General features: G+C 42.7%; 1 protein-coding gene across 2 annotated transcripts in view; it reads right to left on the bottom strand.

Moving 5' to 3' along the window:
* rasgrf2b (Ras protein-specific guanine nucleotide-releasing factor 2b) overlaps positions 1-20,277 on the bottom strand; it is a 323,823-nt gene that overhangs the window by 153,320 nt on the left and 150,226 nt on the right. For both annotated transcript variants that reach the window (XM_068028824.1, XM_068028826.1), the window contains exon 8: positions 11,460-11,569. In XM_068028824.1, the coding sequence (XP_067884925.1) occupies positions 11,460-11,569 (110 nt within the window). The remainder of the gene's footprint in view (positions 1-11,459; positions 11,570-20,277) is intronic.

Genomic DNA, 20,277 nt, shown 5'->3' with positions numbered 1-20,277 from the left:
GGCCCACCCACCACTGGGCTAATACCGGTGGAGGCGGGATGAGACCCTTAAAGGGGCATTAAGTGCCAAATTTAAAAGGTCTGCACAGAGTGTCAAGAAGGGAGTTTGCTGAGTGATGAGATTTTTCGGGTTAATCTCTCTAAATTCCTAATTTTTGTTTACATTTATCTATTAACTAAAATGACTTTTTAAGTTAAGAGGTAAGTTAAGTTTCTTACGGTTTGATTCAGGGATATACAAGCTGTAGCTAGGTAATTAGGTTGCTAGCTTAAACTGGTTTCTGAGCTCTTGCAAAGCTGACTCATGGGGCTGAATTTTATTAGCGCACCGCACATCATGACAGTGCGCTTTCAACTCGGCGGTCTTCCAGCACGGAAGTGCCGCTGCTGAGCCCCCGCGATATTTCATGCATTTAAATGGAGGGGACAGAGCAGCCACCCCCGATGATGTAAAGGGGGTGGCAGCTCTGTCTCCGGCAATGGCATCTGGCACTACTGCGCAGTTGCCAGCGCCATTTTTAAAGGACTTCAAGTCCTTAGGATAAATTTGAACTTTTAAAGGGTTGTCGCTACACATTTTATTGAAAAAAAATTAAAAGCTGGAGGCCCTTTCCCAGGCCCCACTATGGTTTTTTTATTGTCTGATATGGATAAAATGTATTTCAATCCCAATACGAACTTTCCCCTCCAACCTCATCAAATTTGCCTTTCAACCCCTTCCCACCAGCCCCACAGTCAATAAGAATTGCTTTTCCTGCTCCCTCCTGCCCCTGCCATGATAACTGCAAACCCCTCCGACTCCCCACCAGTGTCTCGGCTCGGAACTCCTAACGGAGTCCGGCAAAATGCAGCGGGGCCTTCTCGGCATTGTGGGTTGAGGCGGGCCTCTCCCACAAGTATTTTATGGGCACCTCTGCCATGACCCCCAATGTCGAGGGACTGGTAAAATTCAGCCCTTATTGTTTTCCAAAGAGTATAAATTCAGGGGCCTCCGAGTGCTGCTTGTCTGCACTGAGTGCTGCTTGAGTGCTGCTAGAGTGTCAAGCAGGGGGTTTGGTGACTGAAGGTGTTTGGTGAAGAAGGGAACTATAAATTAATTAAGAAAACAAATTTAATTTATTTAAGACAATAAAGACAGATGATGTGTCATGGATGCAGTATGCGGGAGCTCCTGGATGCCATGGCAACCATGTCTCTAGTAAGTGTCTGTGGCTTTATGAGCTTCGGCTCAGAGTAGATGAGCTGGTGGCCGAGCTGCAGACATTGCGATGCACCAGGGAAGGGGAACGTTACCTGGACACTTTGTTCCAGAAGGCAGTATCCTTAGGATAGGATCATATGATTTGATCAGCGGTCAGGGACAGGAGGGTATGACTGCGAGTCAGGCAGGTAAGGGATTCAAGAAGGGGGATGTGCAGCAGCCTCAGCCCTTGCAATTGAGCAACAAGTTTGAGGATCTTGAAATTAGTATGGACAAGAGCGAGGGCTGTAGTGTGGATGAGCAGACCGACCATGGCACTCAGCAGGGGGAGCAAAAAGGGAAGTAATGGTATAGTAGGGGACAGCATAGTGAGACAGATTGACACTGTTCTCTGCAGCAAAGAGCGCAAGTCCAGAAGGCTGTGTTGTGTGCTGGGTTCGAGAAATCTGCTCAGGGCTGGAGAGGAACTTACAGTGGGAGGGGTCATGGGCAGGTCAAGGAAAGAGGTTCTGCATAGTCAGTATTAGGAGCTAGGTGCCAAATTAGAAGCAGAACCTCAAAAGTAATAATCTTTGGATTATTATTACCAGAGCCACATGCAAATTGGCACAGGACAAATAAGAGAGAAATGAATGCGTGGCTCAAAGACTGGTATGGTAGAAGTAGGTTCTGGTTCGTGGGGCACTGACAGCAGTACTGGCGAAAATGGGGGCTGTACTGTTGGGACGGTCTACACCTGAACCGTGCTGGGGCTGGTGTTCTAGTGAGCCGCATAACTAGGGAAGTGGAGAGGGTTTTAAACTGAATAGTAGAGGCAAGGGATCAAGTTTGGGAAGATATGGTAAATCGAGGAGTAGAAACAAGGCAAGAGAGGAAGATATTAATATGGGAAATGATAAACAGACTATGACAGGAAGGGATAGAGCGAACAAATCTAAGAGTAAATCAGCAGATAATGCTAGAGGTTATAAAAATAATAAAAGGACAAAACTAAAGGCTCTGTATCTGAATGCACATAGCATTCGAAACAAAACAGAGAAACTGATAGCGCAAATAGAAATAAATAAGTACGATCTGATAGCCATTACAGAGACATGGCTGCAGGATGATTGGGGCCTGAACATTGAAGGGTACATGACATTTAGAAAGGACAGGAAGCTAGGAAAAGGTGGAGGGGTAGCTCTGTTAATTAATGATGGTATTAGCACAATAGAGAAGGATGACCTAAGTTCAGGAAACCAGGATGGGTTTGGGTAGAGATGAGAAATGATAAAGGCAAGAAGTCACTTGTGGGAGTGGTGTAACGGCCCCCTAACAGTAACCACACAGTAGGACGGGGTATAAAGGAAGAAATAATGGGAGCTGATCAGAAAGGTATGGCGATAATCATGGAGGATTTTAATCTACAAAAAGCTTGGAAAAATCAGATGGGCAAAGATACCCTAGGTGAGGAGTTCATAGAATGATTTTGGGAGAGTTTCTTAGAACAGCACATTCTGCAGCCAACCAGAGAGCAGGCTCTACTAGACCTGGTATTGTGGATTAATTAATGACCTCATAGTGAAGGTGCCCCTAGGCAGGAGTGATCATAACATGATTGAATTTTACATTCAGTTTGAGGGAGAGAAGAGTGGGTCTAAGATTAGTATTTTAAACTTAATTAAGGGCAATTATGAGGGCATGAGAGCAAAGCTAGCTAAAATGAACTGGCAAATTAGGTTAAGGGATAGGTCAATAGAGATGCAGTGGCAGATATTTAAGGAGATATTTCAGAATATACAGAATAGATATATTCCAATGAGAAAGAAAAATTCTAAGAGGAGGACCCACCATCAATGGTTAACTAAAAAAAAATTAAAGATAGCATCAAACTTAAAGAAAAAGCATATAATTGTGCAAAGACGGTAGCAGGTCAGAAGATTGGACAGAATATAAAAACAGCAAAGAATGACTAAAAGATTGATAAGGGGGAAAAAATTTGAGTACGAGAGAAAGCTAGCTAGAAATATAAAAACAGATAGTAAGAGTTTCAACAGATAGTTAGAAAAGAGTAAACAATGTGAGCATTGGTCCTATAGAAAGTGAGTCTGGGGAATTAATAAGGGAAAATAAGGAGATGGCAGATGAATTGAACAGGGTATTTTGCATTGGTCTTCACCAGAGGATAAAAGTAATATCCCAGAAACAGCAGTAAATCAGGAAATGGAAGGGAGGGAGGAACTCAAGACAATTACAACCACCAGGGAAATGGTACTGAGCAAATTGTTGCAGCTGCAGGCTGATAAGTCCCCAGGTCCTGATGGACTTCATCCTAGGGTCTTAAAAAAGTGGTTGGTGAGCTAGTTGATGCCATGATTTTAATTTTCCAAAATTCCCTAGATTCGGGGAAAATTCCATTAGATTGGAAAATAGCAAATGTAGCAAACAGGAAACTACAGACCAGTTAGCTTAACATCTGTCATAGGGAAAATGTTAGAAGCTATTATTAAAGTCATTATAAAAGGGCACTTAGAAAAATTCAAGGTAATCAGACAGAGTCAACATGGTTTTGTGAAAGGGAAATCATGTTTAAGCAATTTATTGGAGTTTTTTGAAGAAGTAGCATGTGCTGTGGATAAAGAGGAACCGGTGGATGTACTGTACTTAGATTTCCAGAAAGCATTTGATAAGGTGCCAAAAGGTTATTGCGAAAATAAAAGCTCATAGTGTAGAGGGTAACATATTGGCATGGATAGAGGATTTACTAGCTAACAGGAAACAGAGAGTAGGCATAAATGGGTCATTTTCTGGTTGGCAAGATGTAATGAGTGGTGTGCCACAGGGATCTGTGCTGGGGCCTCAACTTTTTACAATTTATATAAATGACTTTGATGAAGGTACCGGATGTATGATTGCTAAATTTGCTGATGACACAAAGATAGGTAGGAAAGTAACTTGTGAAGGAGACATAAGGAGGCTACAAAGGGATATTGATAGGTTAAGTGAGTGGGAAAAGATTTGGCAAATGGAGTATAATGTGGAAAAATGTGAAATTGTCCATTTTGGCAGGACGAATAAAAAAGAAGCATAAATGGTGAGAGGTTGCGAAGCTCTGAGATGCAGAGGGATCTGGGTGTCTTACTGCATGAATTGCAAAAGGTTAGTATGCAGGTTCAGCAACTAATTAGGAAAGCTAATAGAAGGTTATCATTTATTGCAAGGGGAATTGAATACAGAAGTAGGGAGGTTATGCTTCAGTTATACAGGGCATTGGTGAGACCACATCTGGAGTACTGTGTACAGTATTGGTCTCCTTATTTAAGGAAGGATGTAAATGCATTGGAAGCAGTTCAGAGAAGGTTTACTAGACTAATACCTGGAATGGGCGGGTTGTCTTATGAGGAAAAGTTGGACAGGCTAGGCTTGTATCCACTGGAGTTTAGAGGTGTAAGAGGCAACTTGACTGGTGTATAAGATCCTGAGGGGTCTTGACAGGGTGGGTGTGGAAAGGATGTTTCTTCTTATGGGAGAATCTAGACTATGGGCCATAATGGGTCGCCCATTTAAAACAGAGTTGAGGAGAAATATTTCCTCTCAGAGTGGCATGAATCTTTGGAAATCTTTTTCTCAAAAGCTGGCGAATGCAGAGCTTTTGAATATTTTTAAGGCAGAGGTAGATAGATTCTTGATAAGCAAGGAGGTGAAAGGTTATCAGGGGGTAGGCGGGAACGTGGAGTTGAGGTTACAATCAGATCAGCCATGATCTTGTTGAATGGCGGAGCAGGCTCGAGGGGCTGAGTGTACTTCTGCTCCTAATTCATATGTGCATATATTAAGGGCCTCAATTGGCTGCGGGTCAGGAAGACAGTTCACGTGCCTTCCCGCCACAGACTTAATTTGGGTGGAGGTGGGAAGGTGGTGGGGTCCACCTCCCCACCTCCAAACCCACCATGGGGAGAGCATATAATTCCCCCAAATATTGTTGCTGGATAAGGATATCAAGGAATATGAAGCTAAGGCAGATAAATGGAGTTGGAATATAGGCCAGTCATAATCAAACGGAATGGCTGAGCAGGCTCAAGGAGCTGGCTGGTTTACTCCATAGCTATAGACTCTAGTTACCTAAATCCAGACAACTTGGGTGCAGTTTCGCAGAGGCAAGGCTTAGACAGATTGAAGTGCATGCAATGGTTCGGCTGGAGTTTAATCATATAAAACCAAAGCACTGTGGTTGATCCAGGACCACTCTACTTGTTAGGGTTATTTGGAGTTTCTGGAACAAGAGTTTCCCACACTCTAATGTGCCTTAGTGTCTGAAGGAACAGCTGCTCAGTGTGTGAAAAACTTGACTGGTTTGCTTTACTACCAAAGTTCAGAAATTGGGGAGTGGGGGGAACACATGGGGAAGTGCATCAAGGTTATCAGGGGAATGCAAGGTGGACAGGCTGATCTAGAGTTCAAGCTGTGTCTCAGGTACCCCAATGGAGATATACTTGTGTTTTATCGTCGCAGAGATCATTCAGAACCACCAGGGATGCATGGGCATCACTTTATGGGCTGATCATCAGATTGGGCTTTAAATGGCTGCACTTTAGGCTTGAACTTGCATCTCCAAACAGCAGAAGGCTAATGAAAAAAGACCCTTTTCCCCTGTCTCTGTACTCGCTTACATCTGTAACATTTTCAGATTCTGATGAAAGGTCACTGGCCTGAAATGTTAATGCTGTTTTTCTCTCTCCACAGAGGCTGCCTGACCTGTTGAGTCATTTTCTCAGCATTTTCTGTTTATATTTCAGGTATCCAGCATCTGCAGTATTTTGCCTTTGTATTTATATTAAAAAAAGGTTATATATGAGGTAGAACTTTCCAAGGCCCAATGCATCAGCAGGACCTTGTACATAGTAAACAGCATATTGAAAAAATTGCAGTACATTGTGTGCAGCACTCCACCAATAACACAGCGGCTTGGAAAATGATGCCCAATAATTTAAAATAGTAAGGACAAATGAATCAGAACGTGCCGACAAGAACAATCACATAATTAAGATTCCAAACAAAGAAGGCATATTCCCTGAATTATATCTTCCTGAGAATGCACCAGATAACTTTATAAGTCTGCTGTTAAGCTTTGTAAAAGAGATTAGATATCTTCATCAAGAAAAGTTAAATGCTAAACTGAAAAGAATATGGAAGAATTTTTATTGGAGACCTACATGCGACTTTCAGTCACTGATCAAGTTGCTTTCTGATTTAGTTTTCTATTCATACATATGTGATTGCCTTTAAGAGTGATATCCCTCTAAGATCTTAGTATGCTAATGAGCTAAGTGCCAGGATGCAGTCATGTGATTACATGCCAGTCGCACTCTGTAACTGTGACACCAAGAGGCAAGTCCTGTAAATAGATAGCTCTGCACTGTATATAATAGATAGCTGCGTAATAAGCCTGTTTGAGATCTTCAATCAGCAGAACTCTATGCATCTCATTTATGTTGCATCAGACAACAAAGTACCCCCCTAAAAAGGGAGCAATTGTTTTTGATCGATGACACTGAAACAAGCCAATGTCTCCTTATCATTTATTAAAGAAAAGACAGACAACCTATGTCCCGAGTTACAGATGCTTAGGTTTGGGACTGTAATGGCAATTATAAGCCTGGTTACAACCAACGGGCGGCACAGTGGCGCAGTGGTTAGCACTGCAGCCTCACAGCTCCAGCGACCCGGGTTCAATTCTGGGTACTGCCTGTGTGGAGTTTGCAAGTTCTCCCTGTGTCTGCGTGGGTTTCCTCCGGGTGCTCCGGTTTCCTCCCACAAGCCAAAAGACTTGCAAGTTGGTCGGTAAATTGGCCATTATAAATTGCCACTAGTAGAGGTAGGTGGTAGGGAAATATAGGGACAGGTGGGGATGTGGTAGGAATATGGGATTAGTGCAGGATTAGTATAAATGGGTGGTTGATGGTCGGCACAGACTCGGTGGGCCGAAGGGCCTGTTTCAGTGCTGTATCTCTAAACTAAACTAAACTGTGTAAATAATTAAGAGGCCATAATCTAACACACACCTCACTCTCAATCTTAAAGTTGATGTTTCATACTTTACTTTGATGATGTGCACAGAGTTGTAAATAAAATTACTTTAGATGCAATTTTAAAACCTTGTTTTCACTTTACAAATAATTTAAAAAACAAAGGATGGATTTTAAGCAATATTGGAATTGATGTTGTGAACTTTAGGGCCCCCATGTGGCCTGTGTCAAAAAGCAGTCATTGTATGTTTTTGTTCTGGACACTTGAGTAGATGATGCATAGTATCAGATCCTGAAGTGACTCACAGATATGGTAGTTACATTGATGTAAACGAGTGCTCCTCCCTCAGAATGAGTTGTTGTCCACTAAGACACATTAGCCACAATTTTAACCTGGGGTGAGAGGTGAGAGTGGGGCTGGTGCGTGGCCAGGACCATTTTAAATCCGGGAGCTTCATTAACATAATCTGGGCCCAACTCCTGCCCAAACCCAGCAGTGAGGCGAGCGTGGCTAGTAGCCAGCACCATGGACCCATGGGAATGGTCCTAGCAGTTAGATAAGTCAATTGGTGGGGGTGACCTCCAGTTGTGATTGTGTTAGGGGAAAGGGTGGTGTGAGAAAGCCCAGGCAGGAGCGACCCCAAGGTTTCCTTGTAGGGCTCGGAGGAGCACTGTGCTGATGTCTACATCCAGGGTCGCTTGAAATGTGTAATTATGAGGCTGTCTCTTGTCTCCTTTGTGCGTCGCTCAACCTGTCTGGCCTCCAGTGCCGTGTCTTCAACATCCATTGCTGCTTGTCCCTCTCCCTCCTCTGCATCTTCATCGGTGGATGAGTGCCGCTCAGGCTCTGTAATGCTAGATCGTGCAGTGCACAGCAGACCACCATGATACGCGAGACCCTCACTGTGACATACTGCACGGCTCCACCAGATTGATCAAAGCAGCGGAATCTCATCTTCAGTAGTCCAATGGCCTGCTCGATGGTTACTCGGGTGAAGCCGTGGCAATTGTTGTACCTCTCCTCCGCTGCATTGCGAGGGTTCCTCACAGGCGTGAGAAGCCAAGTCTTCCATGGATACCACTTGTCCTTGAGAATCCATCCCTGAAGGCGAGCTGGGACCTGAAAAGCTGCGGCACCTGGACTGTCAAAGTATGCAAGAATTATGGCTGCTTCCCGGGAAGCGGGCACACACCTGCAGGAAATGCATTCAGTGGTCGCAGACCAGTTGAACCTTGATTGAATGGAGCCCTTCCTGTTGATGGAGGCAGCTGGCTGGTCTGTTGGAGCCTTGATGGCCACATGCATGCAATCTATCACACATCGCACCCACGGAAATCCAGTGATGGCTGTCAGGGTCGGTTCGGTAGTGTACATAGTGGCCGGCCCTCTTCAATAGAGCATTGGTCACTTCCTTGATGCAGCGGTGGGCTGTTGCCTGTGTGACTCACACATGTCCCCGGTGGATCCCTGGACAGATCCAGATCCACAGAAGTTTAGTGCCACAGCGATCTTCAGGGCCACTGAATCCCAGATCCCAGAGGTTACAACTTGTCCTGCGCGTACTTCAGTGGCGGCCTCCCTGGAGAGGCGTAGCCTTCGCTGACAATGGCGCTCAGACATTTGGAGGTAGCTGGTCTTAGTCCATACACTCTCTAGCGAATGTGGGCCCTTGGCATGTCAGGCTGCTCTTTCTCTCGCCTGGAGCTTCACAGACAGGCGCAGCTGCCTCTTGGCCCTCCCTCTGTCGGAGGCACCGCATCACGTCACAGGGGTCTAAAAAGACAGGGTGTATGAGACCCATGCCGGGTGACCTGTGGGCCTGCAGATGACTGTCAATGCAGAGGTGACCCTGCCTTGGCAACTAAGCCTTAGGCAATTCTCTTGGCAGAGTCCTTGATGGACGCCAAAGTCCAACCTTGCTTATAGCCCACCCTCTGTTCCAGCTGTTTGACCAAGCAACCAATTCACAAAGCTGTTTGTTAATCCAATGCAGTCCTCCCACACCTACTCGGAATCCTTGCAGCACACCTGAGACCCTGAACCACCTTTCATAGCCCCGAAAACCCTGAACCCCTTTGCAGAGCCCCCAAAATCCTGAACCCCCTTGAAGAGCCCCTGAACCCCCTTGCAGACACCCCAGACGGCGACTCCCTTTGCAGAACACCCATGAAACCCCGAAACCCCTTGCAGAGTCCTTTAGACCTCAACGCCCCTTGCACAGTCCCTGAAACCCCGACTCCCCTTGCAGAGCTCCTGAAACGCCGACACCCTCCATGTACAGCCCTTGCAGAGCCCACAGCAACACAGTCCTACAATGGCTTCCGAACCCCCCTATGCACTATGCAGCAATGCTCAGGAATAAAAACAAAAAGTGCTGGAAAATACTCAGCAGGTCTGGCAGCATCTGTGGAGAGAGAAGCAGAGTTAATGTTTCAGGTCAGTGACCTTTCATCAGAACTGGCAAAGGTTAGAAATGTAATAGGTTTTAAGAAAATAAAGTGGGGGTGGGGCAAAAGAGAACAAAAGGGAAGGTATTGATAGGACATAGGGTCACAGAGAATAACTGACAAGGAGGTCATGGGGCAAAGGCAAAGAACGTGTTAATAGTGTGGTGAAAGAATGCTCAGGACTGCTTCCCAACTGTGGCAGGATGGCCTCTCACCTCGCTGCCACTAGGTTTTAACGAACGTAAACCTGAAGGTATGTGGGTGCCACCCGCCATTCACACAATCGAAATCCCATCATAAAATTGCAATTAATTATATTTAAAATGCATTTAAAAGAGTTGCTCTGCAATTTAAAATAGCTCCCCGTCACGTCTGGGCGTCAATGCCACCATGGTGCTTTTCTGCTGCTGACAAAATCTGGAACTGACGTTGGATTTCTGGGCAGATGCTTCCAGCGCGATTCTCTGTCCCCCCACATCACCACTCCTGCTTCAAATGGCCACAAAAAATTCTGCCCAAAAGGAGCCTCACTATCTTTGTGCACCTTTTCTGCATATTGTAAAGATTATTCCTACACTTATTATTTTGTGGTCAGTAATTGTTGATAGGAGCAACATTTATTCTTTCTAAGTTCTCCTCTATGCTGCACCATCCCAGTGAGTCATGGTGAATTTCCATGTTTCTGCTTAGAGAATAACAAATTTGATATCCACTTGCATCCACTTCTGCATCAAAAAAATCCTATTTGTTTCTGTTCCTAGATTAAAGGGGTTTTCTGTTTGAGCAGAATTGGGGCATGTCTTTTCTGTGGTGTCAGCTCCACTTTTTACAAACCTTGGCCAATTTTTCAATCTTGGATAATTGTGTAATTTTGGCAGGCTGGCCTTCAATGGAATCTGGGGATATTCTGCAGGTCTGCTGCAGTGTAGTGTTGCTGGTAGCTGTAGAACTGCCCTTATCAATCTGATCAATCATTTCAAATATTTTTCAATTTGGTCCCAAAGACTATGCAATCAATCATTTGCATCGATTGGTGCTGTGGCACAACTGACGGGAAATGCATCAGATGATGTGTATTATTACAATGCTCCCACCATAAATAGGCAGTCATATTGTATGTCTCCTGTCACTTCCGGCAGGAAACCCTGGAAATGATAGGGCCAGCAGAGTTTCTAGTTCCGAAGGTTACTCTGTCACTACCGTATGACGGGAGAAAGAGAGAAGAGAAAAATAAGCACTTTAGGTGTTGCTGCTACCACCTTTTAATTACCTCTACCAGTTGAAGTAATCCCAGCTCTCAATGTGTGAGCTCTCACCCTGCCTCTAGGTCTTCACATGTCAGCATCATTAACGAACATACTGGAATAATTAATGAGCACAGGAATAATAAACGAATGCATTGGCTAATTAGTGGGAACACTGGAATAATTAATGAGCACCGACAGTTTCATTAGGAATGGCTATGGGATACAGTGGGGGCAAGATTCAACTTCAACAGGGACGCAAAATGAGCAATAGCAGATCGACTGCTCATTATGTAACCTGCTGACTTTTCCTTTAAATTCAATAGAAACAAAGATTGGACAGAGGTATATAACAGGCAGTCGGTCCGCCATCACTTGATGTGTGCCTCCACCTACATTGAATTTGACCTCTTGTGAGCTGGATCACGAGTTGGGCACCAGTGCCGTCCCCAGAACTCGCAATTCAAATTAAGTGGGCTCCCTTGTGAAGTGCTTACTTTGGAATAAAGGGCGATGTGCATCTACCAAATGCAGTTTTTAAAACATGCAAATACCAACTTACCTCGAAAGATTTTCCAGTTTCGATTTCGCAAATTCCAGGCTTTTTCTTTCCACGTGCTCATGTGGCGTGTGTGCCAGGAGCTCGTGCAATGTTATTATATATCGTGGGATCTAGAATAGTACAACAGGGAAAGACAAAACATTAGTGAGAAAGAAAATATAACAACATTCTTAAAAACACTGATGTTTTGATTCTGCTCTGGACAGGTATCATGGGTTTAGCACCAATGGTTTATTATGATAGGGCATTTTGTGACAAATCCAATAATTTTCTACACTTGCCACCTGCAATACAATTTGTTGCCTGAGTATTGTTAGTCCCAGAAGCAGTGTAAACACTGGTTTCTGAGGTGGTCTGAATAATAACAAATCACTTGCTAAAAACTGATAGTGAGCACTGGTATTTCTGTGCTGAATGCCGTTAGTTTATCATTTTCAAATTTAAATTTTTATTCAGAGATATTCAGGCACGCTCCTGACGTAATGATAACCAACTTCAATGCGAGGTAAGTACATTCAGCCCAGAAGTAAATGGTGGGATGAATTAAAAATGTAAAATATTGTTTTTAGACCCATGGAGACAGCTATGAAACCATAGCCCAAAAATTATCTCAAAATAACAGCGAGGCTAATCGTTCTCTCCATTATTTAAGCACAAATGCCCCAGCATCTCCAGCAGATGCGCAATTAACACAAAAATCAAGATGTCAGGATTGCTTCACTCCTCCATTAGCTTTGTGAAAATAGCTTATGACCCCATTCAAATGTATTGGGCAGCATGAAGTCTGTGTACTTGCACAGTAGATATGAAGTAAACCCATAGAGTCATAGAGTTATACAGCACAGAAACAGGCCCTTCGGCCCATCATAGCCGTGCCAGCCATCAATTCTAATCCCATTTTCCAGCACTTGGCCTGTAGCCATGTATGCTATGACATTTCAAATGCTCATCTAAATACTTCTTAAATGTTGTCAGGGTTCATACCCCAACCCCACCCCACAGGCAATGTGTTCCAGATTCCAACCACCCTCTTGGTGAAAAAGGTTTTCCTCAAATCCACTCTAAACCTCTTGCCCCTGACCTTAAATCTATGCCCCCTGGTTATTGACACCTCCTCTAAGGGAAAAAGTTTCTTCCTATCTACCCTATCTATGGCCCTCATAATTTTGTATACCTCAATCAGGTCCCCCCTCAGCCTTCTCTGCTCGAAGGAAAACAACCTTAGCCTATCCAGTCTCTCTTCATAGCTGAAATGCTCCAGGCCAGGCAACATCATGGTGAATCTCCTTTGCACCCTCTCCAGTGCAATCACATCCTTCCTATAGTGTGGTTACCAGAACTATACACAGTACTCCAGCTGTGGCCTAACTAGCATTTTACACAGCTCCATCATAACCTCCCTGCTCTTATAATATATGCCCTGGCTAATAAAGGCAAGTATCTCATATGCCTTCGTAACCACCTTATCTACCTGTGCTTCTGCCTTCAGTGAACTATGAACAAATACACCAAGGTCCCTCTGACTCTCTGTACTTCCTAGGGTGCTACCATCTATTGCATATTCCTTTGCCTTGTTAGTCCTCACAAAATGCTTCACCTCACACTTCTCAGGATTAAATTCCATTTGCCACTGCTCTGCCCATCTTACCAGCCCATCTATATCATCCTGTAAACTAAGGCTTTCCTCCTCACTATTTAAGACACCACCAATTTTCATGCCATCTGCGAACTTACTGATCATACCTCCTATATTCATGTCTAAATCATTAATGTACACTACAAACAGCAAGGGTCCCAGCACCGATCCCTGTGGTACACCACTGGTCACAGGCTTTCAATCGCAAAAACAATCCTCGACCATCACCTTAGTGCCTCCTGCCACTAAGCCAATTTTGGATCCAATTTGTCAAATTGCCCTGGATCCCATGGGCTCTAACCTTCTTGACCAATCTCCGATGTGGGACCTTATCAAAAGCCTTACTGAGGTCCATGTGGACTACATCAACTGCTTTACCCTCATCTACAGAGCTAGTCACTTCCTCGAAAAATTCAATCAAATTTGTTAGACACGATCTCCCCCTGACAAAGCCGTGCTGACTATCCCTGATTAATCCCTGCCTCTCCAAGTGGAGATTAATCTTGTCTCTCAGAATTTTTTCCGATAGTTTTCCTACCACTGATGTTAGACTCACTGGCTTGTAATTACCTGGTTTATCCCTGCTACCCTTCTTAAATAATGGTACCAACAGAAAGTTAAGTCAAGTCATTTTATGTTTAAGTACCCTTTTAACGATATGTTAAATGTCAACGACTCCGGCACTGAAAATTAACTATGACAAGTGCAGCACCTCATTCCTTCAGATTTTATTTGCTGGAGATGTCGTTACAATTTTTAAAAAAAATCTTTGTTTTTATTTTTTCTCTCTTAAACCATTCTTTCTTTCCCTCTCTTTATTCTCTTCCTGTAATTGATTTAATATTGAGTTCACCGCTCTACATTTTCTTGTACAGACCTTGTGCTGTACTTCAATCTAATTGGTTGAGGAGACACATAGTTGCTTGCCCTGTTCACTCAGATCCCAGATGCACCGTGGAGGGTGCTGCACTGCTTCCATCTCACACTTCCAGCAACTTTCCTCGCAGAATATCATGGAGATTAAATGGGCAAGGTTAAATCTAACTCATGGTGAGCGCTATTCAGTAACAGGTTACAGCAATTTTTGGGCCTGTATATTTGGAGTTCTGTCCATTGAAATAAACAACTCCAGCCATGTAGCGGGAGAAAACAAAATGATAATCAGTGATGTGAGCCATTCTTTTTATATTTGCCTTAGCAACACTAAGGTTACAAACAAAGTTGGGCACAGGCGATGATTTCAATCAAGATACTTTGCCCTCACTGCCCTGTCAGTGTAGGTGCTAAATTCACAATGGACAAGTAACTCCATAGAAAAACAGGACAGTAATGTTACCACACACCACAGAATCCAGGCAACTGTGTGTGTTAAACTCCAGAAAGCTTGTGATGGAAGGATAATGCTGGAGCATTTCTTTACTCAGTTTCACATTTATTGTACCGAGTAAAAGGATTACAAATATGTAGCTCCTCACTCAAACCCTCCACCAGTCTCAGTAAGTGTCTGCTTATAAGTGCTCAAGTAAGACCCCCAATTAACACCCTCCACCTGCATAGAATCAAACAATTAATACACAATTAACAGATTAACACATTGCCATCTTCCTTTTATAATACAACTTGGATTAATATGCTGAAACAACATTTCAAAATAAATTCCAGTTTATGCAGAAATTATTAACCTGCTCAAAGAACATTTCAAAATAAATGAAAATAAATTCCATATTAGGTACAAAGCATTACATCATGCGATGCCCCTCTTCTAGCACCCCTAAAAATTTACTAGCATTTCTTTTTGTGAAACAATCGGACAGCTGACGATTTGCATTACCCATTTAAGTTTGGAGATTTCCTTTCTCTCAAGCATCTGTTTCAATCCAGCAAGGTCAATATGTAGACTTTTATCACTGTCACTTTTTGTAGCATGTACATTATCTCATAAAGAACGATAATCCATATTACATTCAGTGGAAATCCTATCTTCAGTATGTCCAATGTTCAGAATTTCAACCAAAATATTTGACAAATAGAACCCCATATCTACTGCTTCAACAAGACCCAGTCTTTCCACAGCTAAAATGTTTTTAACGACCCATTTTATTTTCTTAGCCTCTCAAAGTCACCCATGTGTCATGCAGGCCCCCCCTTGCCAAGAATGAGACACATTAATTTCACCACATGAACATTAATTTTTAAACTGTTACTGGAGTAAAGAAAGAACTTGTTTTTAAAAGAAACCCACCAGACCCTTGACTGGAAAGACATTTGCATAGTAACAGACTGTACTTGGAAAGGACAAAGGGGTCACTCCTTGCTCCAATTTAATCCACAATGGACTTTTGATTACCAGACGTTGAAGGTGGAGAGGCGAGCATTCCAGGTTAACTGCTAAAATCGCTGAATACACAAACTGATGTGGTCAGACCAGTTTAGTCACATGACTAACTGGCTTAAGAGTTTTTAAAATTTGAACTTGCCACAGAGAATTTGAACTCAGAAAGCCGTTTGCTCCTGGACTGAAAAGACTCGGCACAGACTAGGTAGGCTGAAGGGCCTGTTTCAGTGCTGTATCTCAGGGCGGCACAGTGGCGCAGTGGTTAGCACTGCAGCCTCACAGCTCCAGGGACCCGGGTTCGATTCTGGGTACTGCCTGTGTGGAGTTTGCAAGTTCTCCCTGTGTCTGCGTGGGTTTTCTCCGGGTGCTCCGGTTTCCTCCCACAAGCCAAAAGACTTGCAGGTTGATAGGTAAATTGGCCATTATAAATTGTCACTAGTATAGGTAGGTGGTAGGGAAATATAGGGACAGGTGGGGATGTTTGGTAGGAATATGGGATTAGTGTAGGATTAGTATAAATGGGTGGTTGATGGTCGGCACAGACTCGGTGGGCCAAAGGGCCTGTTTCAGTGCTGTATCTCTAATCTCTAAAAAAACCTCTCTCCTGGCTGCTCTCATCTCGCTCTCACCAGCTTCGGAAACCATTGAAGACATATGAACCCCAAAAGAGAAAAGTCTCCTACAGTGAACAAGGTTGATGAATACTGGGCCCCAACGAAAAGCAAGACTACCTACAATCAAGGAATCTACAGCAAGCTCGAAGCACAGTAAAAAAAAAACCCTCTTCAGAGATTGCCTCAAACTTCTCCACTATTTTTCTGCTGCTCTTTTCTGTCTCTATTTTCATGTGTGTATTGCATATGCATGCTAGCATGGGGCGCAGCATGTATCCATAGGCGTTAACCAAATTAGAGTTTAATTTTAAGCTTTAATAAATTTCACTTTTCTTCTTTAAATCTAAGTAGGCCTGTTTGTGCTCATTTCTTTGCCTTATAATTGGAAAGCGGTGAACAAGGATTCACCAAAAGGGAGCTCAAAACATGGTGTGTTTAAAATCAAACCTTGTTAGAATAAGACCAGGTGAAAGCTGAGAAAGACCCCTAGACACTTTTCTCACATGGTCGTAACACATGATACAGTAATTATGGGTAACTTCAAACTGTATTTAGACTAGGTAAACCTAATGAGCACTAATGCTGTGGAGCACTGGAGTGTGTTAGGGATGGTTTTCTAGAGAAGTATGCTGAGTAACCAACTAGAAAACAGGCTATTTTAGATCCAGTTTTATGTAATGAGAAAGGGCTAATTAATAATCTTGTCATAAAAGAACCTTTAGGGATGAGTGACCATAATATGATAAAAATTTACATTATGTTTGAAAGTGAGGTAGTTCAATCTGAAGCCAGGGTGTTAAATTTGAACAAAGGAAATTATGAAGGTATGAGGGGGAAATTGGCTGAGGTGGATTGGGAAAATACATTAAAAGGTACGACAGTACACAGGTCTTTAAAGAATTATTACATAGTTTACAGCAATCCTTCAAGGCACCTTATTGACAAGGACACCCAGGTCCCTTTGTACATCTACACTGTCTAATCTACAATCCTTCAAGGCACAAAAACCCCAAAAGTAAAGGCAGTCAACCATGGTTAACAAAGGAAGTTAAGTATTGTATAAGATTAAAAGAAAAAGCCTATAAAGTTGCCAGAAATAATAGTAAACCTGAGAATTGGGAGGATTTTAGAATACAGCAAAGGAATATGAAGAATCTGATAAAGAAAGGGAGAATAGAAAATGAATGTAAGCTAGCAAAAAATATTAAAAACGGACTGTAAAAGCTTCTACAGGTATGTAAAAAGGAAACGTTTGGCTAAGACAAATGTGGGTCCATTACAGGCAAATTCAGGAGAATTTATAATGGGGAATAGAGAAATGGCAGAGAAGCTAAATGATTACTTTGTGTCTGTCTTCACTGAGGAAGATACATGAAATCACCCAGAATTAGAGATCCAAGGGATTAGGGGGAATGAAGAATTGAAGGAAGTTAGTATTCATAAGAAGGTTGTATTGGAGAACTTAATGGGGCTGAAGGTTGATAAGTCCCCAGGACCTGATATTCTACATCCCAGAGTGTTGAAAGAGGTAGCTACAGAGATAGTGGATGCATTGGTGATCATCTTCCAAAATTCTATAGATTCTGGAGTGGTTCCTGCAGATTGGAAGGTCGCAAATGTCACTCCACTATTTAAGAAGGGAGGGAGGGAGAAAACAGGGAATTACAGATCTATTAATCTTACATCAGTCGTTGAGAAAATGCTAGAATCTATTCTAAAGGATGTGATAAATGGACACTTGGATAATAATAATCTGAGTGGACATAGTCAACATGGATTTATGAATGGGAAATCATGTTTGTCGAACCTGTTGGAGTTATTTGAGGATGTTACCAACAGAATTGATAAAGGGGAGTCGGTGGACATGGTATACTTGGATTTTCAGAAGGCTTTTGATAAAGTCCCCACAGGAGTTTGGTTAGCAAAATTAAAGCACATGGGATACGAGTAATATACTGGCATGGGTTAAGGATTGGTTAACAGGCAGAAAGCAGAGAGTAGGAATAAACGGGTCATTCTTGTGTTGGCAGGCTGTGACTAGAGGGGTACCACAGGAATCAGTGCTTGGGCCCCAGCTGTTCACAATATATATCAATGTTTTGGATGTGGAGACCAAATGTAGTTTGGTTGTAGACTATTCCAAGTTCGCGGATGACACAAAACTAGGTGGGAATGTGTGTTGTCAGGAAGATGCAAAGCAGCTTCAAGGGATTTGGACAGACTTAGTGAGTGGGCAAAAGCTTGGCAGATGGAATAAAATGTGGAAAAATGTGAGGTTATCCACTTTGGTAGGAGGAACAGATGTGCAGAGTATTTCTTAAATGGTAAGAGATTAGAAAGTGTAGATCTACAAAGGGACCTGGGTGTCCTTGTCAATAAGTCACTGAAAGCTAACATGCAGGTGCAGCAAGCAATTATGAAGGCTAATGGTATGTTAACCTTTATCACAAGAGGATTTGAGTACAGGAGCAGTGAAGTCTTGCTTCAATTGTATAGAACCTTGGTTAGACCGCACTTGGAGTACTATCTGCAGTTTTGGTCCCCTTACCTTAGGAAGGATATTATTGCCGTAGAGGGAGTGCAACAAAGGTTCACCAGACTTGTTCCCGGGATGGCAGGACTGTCCTATGAAGAGAGATTGGGGAAACTGGGCCTGTATTCTCTAGAGTTTCGAAGAGGTGATCTCATTGAAACCTACAAAATACTTAAAGGGATAAAGCAGCTAAGATGTTTCCCCTGGTTGGAGAGTCTAGAACCAGGGGACACAATTTCAAAATAAGGAGGAAGCCACTTAGGACAGAGATGAGGAGAAATTTCTTTACTCAGAGGGTTGTGAATCTTTGGAATTCTCTACCCCAGAGGGCTGTGGAAGTTCAGTCATTGAGTATGTTTAAAGCAGAGATTGACAGATTTCTAAATACAAGTGACGTAAGTGGATATGAGGATAGTGTGGGTAAAAGGCATCGAAGTGGATGATCAGCCATGATCATATTGAATGGCTGAGCAGGCTCGATGGGCTGAATGGCCTACTCCTGCTCCTATGTTCCTAAGCTAAAGGAAAATATTTTGCATTTTCACCCATCAGAAATATTATGCCAGCTGCACTCGAATACCCATCAGCAAGATTAGCATGTGAAGCATCGCTAAAAATTATTAGCTTCATGTTCTTTGGGTCACCTAAGGATGGGAACTTCAGTACACATTTCTCCAGATTTCGTTTTTTTAGATGTTTTATTTGCCCTTAAAACATTCTCAACTTTTGATGTTTCATTATCATGCATAACTCTAGCACATCAAAACTAGCATCAGGCCACTGAGAGCACAACCAGTTTAATTGCTCAGTCTATGCTTTCGATATATCATCTTTCTGTGATGACCTCACACGATTAACTGGGATGGGAGTAACACTCTCTAAATAGGATTGTTGATTTAATGTTATTTCAGACATCGTCTGCTTAATATCTAAGCCAATATATTTAAAGGCCCCACAAGCCTGACTCCCAATCTTAAATTCTGCCCTAATCTTATTAATAACATATTTCTCAAAATCTGCAGTACTACCCCATAAGAAATCATCAAAGTGCATCATGAGGATGCCTGAAAGTTTCCTCTTATGATACCAATAAAACATTACAGGATCTGCTTTTAGCTGAACAGAACTAATTTTCAACAAAACAGATCTCATCGAGAAATACCACACCCGGGAAGCATCATTAAGGCAATAGACACATTTGTTCAGTTTCCATAATTTTCTTTCTGCATCTGCCTCTTTGGGTGGTTTCAGAAACACTTCTCTCTGAAAAGTATCACCCTACAGAAATGCAGCTTTTATGTTAATGGATCTATACTCCCATGAATATGTGGCCAAAAGAGCTAAAAAAAGTTTTTCAAGATTACTTTACCAGCTGTAGGAGAGTCCACTCTAACATCGGTATCACCCAGTTGCTCTTCAAACCCCTCACAACTAGCCTCGCTTTAGCTTTGTAAGTTCCATCAGGAAGGACTTTTTCAGTACAAATCCATCATTGTGACAAGGCTGGCCGTCCCCTATTTGATACCTCAGACTAAACTCCAAACTCTCTCCAACTCTCTAATTCCTTATGTTTTGCTTCTCTTATTAGTTTATCCTCAAGTTTATTGGCAGCCACTAAAACTTCATGATCATGAGGACTTATGCTTCTAGTTCTATTCCGAGACAGCTCCGTAGCCTTTGTTTCATTGTGGAATCTGCTC

The sequence above is a fragment of the Heterodontus francisci genome, chromosome 4 (genome assembly GCF_036365525.1).
Source record: "Heterodontus francisci isolate sHetFra1 chromosome 4, sHetFra1.hap1, whole genome shotgun sequence".
Lineage (NCBI taxonomy): Eukaryota > Metazoa > Chordata > Chondrichthyes > Heterodontiformes > Heterodontidae > Heterodontus > Heterodontus francisci.
Note: the sequence above shows the minus strand (reverse complement) of the source record. Positions and strands in the feature narration are given on the sequence as shown.